Genomic DNA, 11,510 nt, shown 5'->3' with positions numbered 1-11,510 from the left:
AATGAAAACAGTCCTCAGAAGAAAATTAATAGCAGTATCTCGGCTACTTTTTTCTCGTTGCTGGCACAAAATACCTGACGCCCAAAATTAAGGAAGGAAAGGTTTATTTTGCTTACAGTTCGTGGAGCTTTCAGTCTGTATTTGGCAGATTATAAGTCAGAGTGGCACATGTCGGAGAGCTACAGCTCATGTCCACAGGACACAGCTAAGCAGCAACCACACACTATGGCGGAATGGGGGAGGAATGCCCTCAAGCACCCTTTTCCTCTCCCTTACATATGCAAACTATCCACCCCAGGGCGGGTGTAGCTGTCATACCCATAATAATCAAACTCTAAAAGCCTGCCCCATGGTCGCATGAGGCTTTGGAGGGGACACACAAACATAAACCATAACAAGCAGTTAACTCACACATCAGGAAAACTGAGAACAAATAATAAAAGAAAGAAGGCAGGGAAAATATGTATATACGCAGGATGGCTGGGATGATTGTGCTGCTGATTTCTATTGGTTTATTGAAAGGAACAGCTAATGTTTAATTGTTTGATCAATCTTACATGCCTATATTTGTTTATCTGAGTAACCAATTTGAAGACAACAATATGTAATACAACGACCATTGTAAATTTCTTATCAGCTTGTCTGAAATTCTGTATTATTTTATGTTGTTTTGTTTATGTCTTTGTGTACGTTAATTTATTTTTGGTCTTTTCTCTTTAAAATGGAAAATAATAATAGTAATAGCTTAAATTATCCAAAAAAGATTAAATTTGCTTCACATTACACAGAATAAAAAGGGAAAGGAGTATATTATATGCTATAACATGAAAATATACTATTACAAACATGAGACTTAACTAGTTACCAATATTTGCCTCTTTTTCAGGCAGCAGCTGAGGCCTCTTCACTGAACCTCCTCAGCCTCACACCTGAGCTTGGATGGACTGGCCAGTAAAGAGAGTCACCAGAGCCACCAGCTTCATTCTGAAACAGTCCCTCAGACTTGAGAAAAACTAGGTTTGTTAGGTATGGTTCTTGATCCTGTTGGGACATCTCATTGACTTTAAGTGTTGTATATCTAATAATATGTAAATGACCAAACTTCAAGGCAAAATTACAGATATGCAGTTACCTTAATAACTTTATGATTTCCAACTTGAATTTCAAGCTGTTTCGTTGTGGAGAAGTCTGGGTTTTTCTAGGGTAGTCTGTGGGTGGGGCTTAGGAGGAGATACTTAATGAGAGGTAAAAGACACAAAGAAGGTTTTTGGGTTTTTTTTTTTGGTTTTTCTCCGGTACCGGGAACCGAACTCACAACCTTGCGCTTGCCAGGCAAGCGCTTTTTGCCGCTGAGCTAAATCCCTAGCCTGACACAAAGAAGGTTGATCCCTTTGGCCAGCAGACACCGACAGCTCACTAACTATGAGGGCTGATATACACAGAGTCCCCTCAGCCAAAAGACTGAGGCCAGACCACCACACACTATTGGTTTATTGAAAGAAGACCATCTTACACTATGCTATTGGAAGGAGATCATCTTACATGAGCTATCCCAGTGGTCAACACCCACGAAAGGCACAGGAGCATGATATCACCATGGTGTTTCTCTTGGAGAAAAGTCCCACCAGGGCCATTCAAGAACCCTGGACAAGCAAAATATTCAGTGGAACAAGACTGACCAGGTCCAGGCTGAGCAGGGCTGTTGTCTGGTGCTGCCTGGAGTCAAGGCAGTGAATCCTATTGGGTACTTTGGACTTGGTTACTACCAAATGCTGCCCATGTGATTGATATTAGTTAGATGAGAGTTACCATCTCTAGAAAAACACCAACCACTGTTTAAATAGCCACCATTTAGCTAAACTGAAAGTGAGGCTAGAACAAGCAAAAACATACTGTGTCCTTAAAATCATCACAAGGAGATGTTTTAAAATATGCAAATTTCTTCTTTCATTGGCTTAACACTAGGCTGACTTAATCAGAGCATGAATGCACTGAATGAGCTATAGCCTCCTGATTATTTAGAAGCTACTGTCAAGTATTTTATTAGGTCATTAATATAATTATGAGGTTTCATGAACTCTGAGTCTGGTTTAGCCCTGGCCACAAATCCTCCAGGTTCAGGGAAGGGGAAGGCTCACGCTCCCTGGGCCCTGATGGTACCCCTGGGCTTGTGGGGCCCATGGGAAGAAGTTAGCTAAAAGCAAAGTGTCCCACACCTGTGGGGAATGCTCTTCAAAGACTTACCTGTGGTGCATGGAGGGCCACTACCCTGCAAGGGTCCAGGGGGAGGATTTGGATCCCATTGACAGCAGCCTCCCAGAAGTCACTGATTCTCACACATTCTTCTTCCAAAACAGGCTCCCAAAATAGAGGTGGATCCACTCCTCTCTCTCTTTTTTTTTTTTTTACTTTTCTTAGTACATATTTGCAGTACAAAATTATTATATTCACTGTAAGGGCATTAGTACATGTACATACTGTAACACATTTCAATTCCCTTCTTTTTCCCCTTCCTCTACCTCACTTTTATCTTTCCATCATCAGATTCATTTATTTATCTTACAAAACCTTATAAAGTTAACTATCATATTACACATAGCCCAAACATGTAAGACAATTATACTGTCAAAGTATACTTTTAGATACATTGTCTGTACTTTTTTCATTCAGATAGATAGAGAGATAGCTAGATAGCTAGATAGCTAGATAGCTAGATAGATATCTTTTTCATTGCTCCTGGCCATACTGTGGCCAAATCCTGGCTGTTGTTTTCACTGATGTTGCCCTCAACTCCTCAACCTGGGTTGGGTAGTTCTGGCAAGAATGGCTCTTCAGGAGTCCTGATTCAGAAACTGGGTACCATAGGCCTTTCTTCAGCTCCTGCTCAGTAGGGTAGAAAATGGGCAGCACACAGAAGTGTGGATTGGTTAACAGTGCTCAGCCTGCTGTCTTTGTGAAGAGAGGTCATCCCCACTCCTCACTGGGCTCTGGCTTCTCTGATCCCCAGGGCTTGAGGACAGAGGCTTAGGAAGAGTGAGAGAACAAGGTCTCTTCCTGCAGTCTCTTTTTGCTTTTCCCTACTGACATATTAAATACACAAAAACAGTTGACTTCCCCGAATAAATCTTTGTTTGTTTAAGCAAAGTTTGCTCCACAAATAAGAGCAGGACATCTCCCTCAGCCAAAGCTGTTGGAACCTCACTGGGTTCCTGCCTCCTGTGTCTGTGGACAAGTGTTGAAGGTTTTGCTGTCTGTGTGATTAAAGAAATTGTCACAGCCTTTCAGGAACAACAGACTGTGTCAGGGACTGAGGTAAGAACTGCGTGATTCCTCAGTGGAGGAGGCTGACCAAGTTCTAATCAGGCAAAAGGGAAGCTGCATAGATTTTCTAATTAACAAACCAAGAATAAATGTAGTTCATAATGTAATCAGGAAGGTGTTTTTCTTTTCCAGTTTTATGTGTCAACTCAAATTATTGCTATCTTCCAGCCCTGAGTGCTGGTAAATTTTATTAAAATGAAGTATAATTTAATTCTTCCACCTTGACTGTCTTTGTGAGCATAAAATGAAGGGTATGTTTAGCAACTTTTGTATTTGGGCAGTGTTTTCAGCCAGGGAAATAATATCTGGATCGGAATTACCTTGTTTAGTGATTTAATATATCCTAAATTTATTCAACATTTTAAAATTTTTTCCTCAAGTTGAGATGTTCACGTGAGCTGCCAAGACTCCATCCTCCCTCTGTGCTTGGGTGTCTGGATGAGGAAAGATGGCAAGGCTGAGACCAGGCACCATTGCCATGGGCCCCTGGGCACTGGGAAAGGTAGTGCCCACTGAGCTAAGCAGAACAGTGAGCATATGGAGCACACATTTCCCAGCCTGTGTTGCACATGCTCAGCCTCCTTCAGACGATTTCACAAGACTCATTTCTCTCCCTGGATGAAATCTCCATGATATGATCCAGGTTCTCAGCTGCAGGATTTTTTGAGGACAGTTTGAGGACAACTAATTTTCCTAGGAGGAAGCACCCAGAGTCTGGTCTTGGTGGCCAATGAGCACCAGCCTGGAGGAGCACTGGGACCCCTGCAGCCCAAGTCCAGCACGGCCTCCATCTAGTACTAAAGGAAATGGTGCGCTTCGTGGCCCTCCCTGTGCAGTGATGTGGACCTGATGACTGTTCACTGTCGTGACAGAACCCCATCCCCAACCTTTCGTTGTCCACCAGGACATGATTCATTTATATGCCTTCCTGGCAGGATCAAGAGGAGGTTTGGTGCATTATCATGTTAAAGTAGAATTTGGGTGAAGTCTAAGGAACCTCTGAGCCAATAAGAAAAACTGTCACCACTTTATTTATGGTGCCTCCATCCTATCCGCAAGCAAAGACACAGGCTCACACCCCAGGAAGTTAATGGAGAAAGAGCCATCTACTGACTGCAAAGCCCAAGAGAGAAGGACATGAAAAACTGCATAATTTACTGGAACTCAAAAGTCATTTCTGCCTTCCAAAGAGCTTCCCAACCAGGTTGTAGAACCTGTGGCCTTTTCTGAGTAACATTTGCTGGAAACTCCACAGTTACCGTAGTACCTGGTTCAAAGGGAAACTATTTGTTTAGAGAGGACTTTTGTTACAATCATCATTTCAACACTTTTAATAAACATGATACTTTTATGTTAATCAAGTGAACAATTAAATGTATAAAATGAATGTATGGTCTTGTGAATTGGGAAAATGCTGGGAGAGGGTACCTGGGTATCTTTTTGGGGGCTGATGTGTTCTGTTCTTGGACTGAGCTGATTATATAGGTGTGTCTATGTATGAAAACATACCTAACTGTACAGATATAACTGTATATTTCTTGGATGTGTGTTATGGTTTGTATCTGAATGTCCCCCCAAAGCCTCATACAGTCATGGGGTGGTCTTCTAGAGTTTCTGATTGATTCATGGTCCAAAGCTGGGATTATGGGTGTGAGTGCTACACCTGCCCTGGGGTAAGTAGTTTGCATACAATGTAAGGAAGGGAAAGAGGCTGCTTGTTGCTGCTCCTCCCTTTTGCTCTTGCTGGTTTTGCTGTTTTTCTACCATCATGAACATATGCCCTTTGCAATGTGCCACCCTGCCTTGGAGCCAACCAGGTATAGACTGAAACCTCCACAAACTCGAAGCAAAATAAACCTTTTCTTCCTTGATTTTGGTCATCAAGTACTTTGTCTCAGCAAGAGAGAAAAATAACCAAGACAATGTGCGTTATCATTCAATGCAAAATTTAAAAAATTGAATTCGTCTATCAGAGCTAAAGATTAGATTTGGATTCACCATTGTTAACAGGCATTTTAGTAGTGAGCACCCCAGGCCAGGAAGGTGAAATGAGGCTGCTCCTGTGTGAGCTAGAACAGGATATCTACCTTAATGATTCCTTTTGACTTTCTCATGAATATTACAGGAGTAACTTGAACTACAGTAACCCAGTGCCCACCCACCCCAAGCCCTGAGTATTTCCATTCTGCACCCATGCCTGACCCCATACCAGGCTCTTCTCATTTCTGGAGAAGCCCTCTTGGAAGGGCTGGAAATCCTCACCATCTACACTGCTTTACTATCTTTGAGCCTCTTGGTTCAAATCTTCATTCCCAAAGCTCCATCAGGCTGTTCTGGCCACCAGTGCCAGTGATGTGCTCTTTGCCAAGCTGATGATGGTTGAGCTGTTCTTCTCAGAACACTGTCAGTAACTGCATGCTGGAAGTCTTCCTCTCTCAGGTTTTCGCTTCTCTCACTCATTTTTTTTTTGTACCCACCAAGTGTGTGAGATCCAAGGATGCCAACTTCAGAACCTCACTTTCCCCTACCTCAGCATGTAAATATGGTCTCTTTCTGTGCTGTGTCCTACCATCTCTCTGGTGATGACTCCCAGTGTCAGTGCTTGCTGTGAGAACACCAGGTGAAACAAGCATGGTGCTCTGTCCTCCCCAGCAGGACATTATTCCCAGAACACACTGGCTGATGTGATCATCTCTGCCCTCCAGAGAGGCTTGTAACCAGCCTTCTTTATTTCTGTGGAGCTGACATGGCAGAGCCTGGCTCTGGGGCCTCAGGGACATGGGTGTGTGGTCTGCCCCTGAAGACCCACCTACTCAGGCTTGCATTTGGTTTACTACATGGGTTCTTTCTGGATTCTCTGACCCTTCAAAGTGCTAATTCCAGTGAGATGAAAGAGAAAAGGGAAGGAAGAGGAAAATTTCTTTTAACTCTGGACTCAGCTGCTCTTCCAACTGTGTGATCTGCCCCTGGGGCTTGGGAGAAGATGGACAGGTAACTTAGAGAGAACATTCTGCAAAGAGGAGGGCTGGGGCCTAGCAACAAAAAAAGGAAGTAGTTTAGACTTGGGCCTGGAAATAGCATTGGAAAGAAACAGTAATCTGTTTTTGGCTTGGTCATGAGACTAGGAAATCTCAAAGACCTTAGTCCTTGTTAAGGTTTAGATCTACAGTGTCCCACAGATGTCTCATGTGATGGTGGGGCTTTTAGAAGGCAATTGAATCATGGGGACATAAACCTCACCAGTGGACTCATCCATTGATGAAGCCCCAGCTGATATGCTGTCAGGAGGTGGGGCCCGGTTGCAGGTGGGTCATGGGGCGTGATGGGGAGGGTGTGTCCTGTCTCAGGTCCCTTCCTTTGTCTCCAGCTCCCTTCTTGCTCTCTCTGCTTCTTGGCTGCCAGGGGTGCAGCAGTTGTGCTCAGTTCTCACACCACGACATGTATGAGTTGGTGCCAGTCCACTACGGACTGAAATCTCTGAGTCTGTGAATTAAAATAAAGCTTTCTTCTTTAAATTGTGTGTCAGGTACTCTGTCCCAGTAATGGAAACACGATGAGTGCAGTCCTTTAACACCTGTCTTATATTATATTATTTTGTTGCCATCTCCTTCAATATAGTAAAATAACTTGAACACTTCACCTCCCTGTACAAATAGATGCAGGTGGGGGCCAGCACTGTGAAGGCAATTGGCCCAGGCTGTGGAGTAGGAGATTCTAGACTTCTAGAGGATGTAGCAGAAAATGGTCCACCCCACACATGTAGGATCTGCGCTTCTGTAATCTGCCCATCTGAGCACAACCCCAGAATCACGGTCCAGTGGTGAGCCCATAAGTGGTATCCAATGTTCGTTATTCAGCTGCCATAAAAATGTGCACAAACACCCATCAAGGACAGTGCCCATGGTGTCTGGTCCATGTGCCTCTGTTAGGGAACCACATGGAAAGTTTTTCACATTTTAGTTAGAAATTAATCTTCCTTTTTTGTGGCACTGAGGAGTGGATGCTTGGCCTCACACATGGTAGGCCATGGGCCAGAGTTCTGTCCACATCTGCCAGGCTCATGGAGAGATGAAGTATGTCCAGCAACAAAGCTGACCACTCTCACCCCTATGCCAGATTGTTTCATCCGTATGGCTCACTCAGGTGTCTGAGCAGAGCATCCAGTAATGTTGGTACAACTTAGGTTCTGCTTAGCCTCCTTCTATAAATAAAGTATAATAAAAATCAGGGCTGGTTGAGCCCTTGTCTCCGGGCTCTGAATCCCAGGACCCCACGCTGCTTTGCACATACCTCCCGAGCAGTCTCCCCAGCTCACATACAAACTTCCTGACTCCCCTCCCTGCTCTTTCCTGGGGGCCACTCCTTACTGCCTTCCCTATCTCAGGGGCAGGTCTGGCCTGTCTCTCCAAGCCATCCTGCAAAGTCCTACCAGGGACATGAGGGTGGCTGGATGAGAGGGTGCTCTATCCTCAACGTGCCGGAGTAGAGTAGGGGCCCAAAGAGAGTCAGGTTCATTTCACACCACTGGTGTCCAAGAGCACATCACTTACAAACCCTACCCTCTGAGTTGGAGGGGATGTTGCATGTCATCTGTCTCTTGTGAAGGGCTTCTGTGACAGCTTGTTTCTTCCTCAAAGCCTTATGTAGTCATAGATGAGGAGTTTCAAAGGTGGCTGGATTAGAGTGTGAATGTACTGGGATAAAGGGTATGGATAACGGAAGCCCCACCCTGAGTATGACTGGCACCCATCAATAGGTTTATAGCCTGGATAGAATGTAAAGGGACAGAAAGGAAGTAGGCTTGCTGTTGCTATTTGCTGCTTCCTGCCTGCCTTCCTATGGACTGTTTCTCTGTGATGACCCTCTGCCTTGTCACCCTGCTGTGAGATAGCCAATTATGGACTGAAACCTCCATAAGCTGTGAACTGAAATGAACCTAAACCTTGGCTCCTTTAACTTTGGATGTTGCATATTTTGCCTAGGTGATGAGAAAAGTAACTAACACAGCTTTTATGCAAATATTTATCAAGCTCTGACTCTTTTTGAAATGACCCAAGCTGCATGATTTGAGAAGTATGAGGACAGTCGGGATCTCAAATGGATAACTTTAAGCAGCCTGTGAGGTGGAAGGGACACAAAGTACCATCAAAGCCAGGGAGCAGGATGATCACAATTTGTGAGGTAGGTCCCTGAAGGCTGTAATAAGTGACTGGCACCTCACAGGGGCCTGGAACCTCATTTGTGCCTGAGAGGCTGGAGTGATTTGGATGGAGACAGGAGAGCAGAGGAGCTAAGGGCCAGCGAGGAAAAGAACAAGCAGTCTGAGAGAAATACTGGATAGTAAAGTTGGGCCCAAACAGGCATAAGAAGGCAGCTCGGGCTGTATCATGAGGGGCCTGGAACATCCTGGTCAGGAGTCCAGAGAGTGCTCTTTAGACTAGGACCCCTCACAGGGCCCAAGCTGCAGGAGCAAAGTGGTCTGTTTATAGCTTTAAAATATCTTCTTGCTGAGGATCTCTCGTGGCAGAGAAGAGGCCTCTGCTGGGAAAAGGTGGCAGAGTGAGCAGAGCTCCACAGGCAGAGAATGGGAACAGCACTCCCAGGAACATTCCTGGAACAGTGGACAGAAGGAAAAGGAAAGAGCTGGTGAGCCTAGGTGACATGAGGGATGCTGGCATCACAGACACCAAGGGTCACTGGAGAACTCGGTAAGCAAGAAACATGCCAAGCTCAGCTTGGGACAAGTGACTTAAGAGACCTCAAGACATTCCCTGTGGCAGCTGCAGTGCTATGTCTTTTTGATCCCTGCCTGTCCACTATCTTGGCTGACCCCTGCTGAAGGAAGGTCCATGCCTGAGTTTGCTCACCATTGAGTCTGCAGACAGAAGCCAGCACCCATTGCAGAGAAGTAGTGAAAAGAAGTGTGAGTGAACAGAGGAGAGCTTGGCTGGGACTCCATAGGGAGGTGGGAAAGGACTAATAATGCCTTGAACTACCGATACCTTTTCCTCTCTCAACAGGCATTGGCAGCTTCCAGGATGACATGGGAAGCTCAGGTACAGCTGGAGCAGATGTTCCCCTGAGTGTAATCATAAGAAGGCACAGCACAGAAGTCTTCCTTCACACAGGCGGGAAGGAGACTCGGGAGCACCAATTGAGGAGGAAGGAGGGAAGGACATGCTGGAGACAGGGACTGGCCAGAGGCACCAGAAGCCCAGAGAGCAGAGAGCCCCAGGGCAGAAGACAGGCTGGGAAGAAGAGGTCTGGGCAGCACCACTATGGACAGGAGCCATCAAGGGAGATGAAGGATGGGAAGGGACTGCTTGGGATGGCAAAGACCCTGTCAGGGAATGTACATGGGCATGTGTCATGTGACATATGCCTAACTTTGTCATCATGATTGAATGTGGAAGGTATTACATATAAAATCATTCTCAATAACTTCTATAAAATGCTAAGTTACTTAGTCACTTATTAATTCTTTTTTTTTTTAAGATTGAACTCTGGGCCTACTCACTGATCTATGTCTCCAACTCTCTTTATTTTTTATTTTGAGACAAGGTGTCACTAATTCATTGAGTTGCCCTAGTTGGGCACAAGACTGCAGTCCTCCTGCTTCAGCTTCCCTCAGTGCCGGGATTATAGATGAGTATCACCATGCCCAGCTGCTTGATGATATGTGTTATGTGGTCCATGTACGTCTTTAGGATAACAGGATTTGTCCAGAAAGTGAGTCTACAAGATAATTGCATTTCCTTAGAAACATACCATCTGTAAATTTCCGAAATCTCCACTATGGCCTTGTTACTCTGTGACTTTGTTAACTTTGCTTTTCTTGTCTAGATCTGTTAGTAAAATTTGTGGTGTTAGAAACTTAAAACTGTAGTCCTTTGTAAAATGACTATGTTAGATTACATCATTTTATGCAATCTTTCTGATTCTTAAAAGTAACAATAACAAGGTACACCCAAGTTTCCAGGCAAATTTCAATGTATTTCTTTCACATCTGAAATTAAATTGATATTTTTTGTATACTCTTGATCTCTACTGGTAAGAGTAGTCAACTGAAAATTTATAGAGTAGAAAAAAGTTACATAAAAAGTAAAATATACTGTCCTGCTAAAATAGCTGTGAAGAATCAAGTATATACCTGAGGCATATTCAAGTAAAACCCCTTTGCTGATATTTTCTGAGATCCTCAGCCACAAGCTGAGTCTCTTTCACATTTTTGTTTGAATTTCCTCTTCATCTACTTGGCTTCTGCCTCCTGCAGGAGAGAGCTGGGTGGGGCTCCTGGATTCCATACACTCCACAGTCCCGTAAGCCGCCATGGTCAGAGTCAGGACTCCTGCCAGAATGTAGAGCTTGGTACTGACGCATAAAAAGGTGCTGTACCCAAAGGCGATGACAAACCCCAGGGCTTCCCAGAGGCGGTAGTTGGCAAAGGCTGCTTCCTTGTTCTTCTCAAATAGAACTCCATAGAGCACTGTGGAGGAGAGACCAGCAGGAGAATGTTACACAAAACCTCAAGAGTGATCTACTAAATTGTTATTGCTGAACATGGTGCAGCTTTGCCACTGCTTATTTCTCTCAACAAAAGCAAGACATGTTTCTCTTTAAAAAGCACAGAACTAAGCAAGGCATGGTAGCACATATGCGTGTGATCCCAGTACTCTGGGAGGTCAAGGGAGAAGGAATGCAAGTTTGAGCCGTTTCAGAAAAAGGTTTTTTTAAATAGGGGTGTAGCTCAGTGTGAAGGCCCTGGGTTCCAGCCGCAGAAATGGAAAAAGCCCAGAATTATTTCATGTTTCAGATGACAGCAATTATGTGCCATCTTTTGGCAGTGAAGCACTATCACTGGAGCAGAAATGGGACTTGGACTGTAGGCAGTATAGGGACCTCTATGTGTGCAGATGAGGGACACAGAAGATGCAGCCTGCATAAGCTGGAGCATGGCCACTCTCCAAGCCAGGAACAGAGACATGAGAGGGTGACATTTGTTGGGGACATTTATTTTCCTATTTAGAGGATGTCACGGAAACACGTACAGTGTCTTATCAGGTAAGAAACCTCAATCTCTGTTCAGATGGCCACGAGGCCAGGCTATTCTGGTGTTTGGGACTTTCATTCCTATCCTGAGAGCTTCTTTTTTTCTTTAGTGTCTTAAATGTTGTTTTTAAAATTTTTAT

At 44.5% G+C, this 11,510-nt stretch overlaps 1 protein-coding gene across 9 annotated transcripts in view; it reads right to left on the bottom strand.

Moving 5' to 3' along the window:
- Positions 1 to 10,293: 10,293 nt before the first annotated feature.
- The window catches only part of Unc93a (unc-93 homolog A (C. elegans)), a 39,942-nt gene continuing 38,725 nt past the window's right edge, over positions 10,294 to 11,510 (bottom strand). For 8 of the 9 annotated variants that reach the window (XM_013517424.1, XM_013517425.1, XM_013517422.1 and 5 more), the window contains one exon: positions 10,294 to 10,807. In XM_013517424.1, the coding sequence (XP_013372878.1) occupies positions 10,542 to 10,807 (266 nt within the window). In that variant the 3' untranslated portion in view covers positions 10,294 to 10,541. The remainder of the gene's footprint in view (positions 10,808 to 11,510) is intronic. The other variant, XM_013517423.1, reaches the window with a different exon arrangement.

The sequence above is a fragment of the Chinchilla lanigera genome, unplaced genomic scaffold (genome assembly GCF_000276665.1).
Source record: "Chinchilla lanigera isolate Chin_1 unplaced genomic scaffold, ChiLan1.0 scaffold00038, whole genome shotgun sequence".
NCBI lineage: Eukaryota > Metazoa > Chordata > Mammalia > Rodentia > Chinchillidae > Chinchilla > Chinchilla lanigera.
The sequence above is the reverse complement of the archived record's forward strand: the minus strand, read 5'-3'. Positions and strand labels throughout refer to the sequence as shown.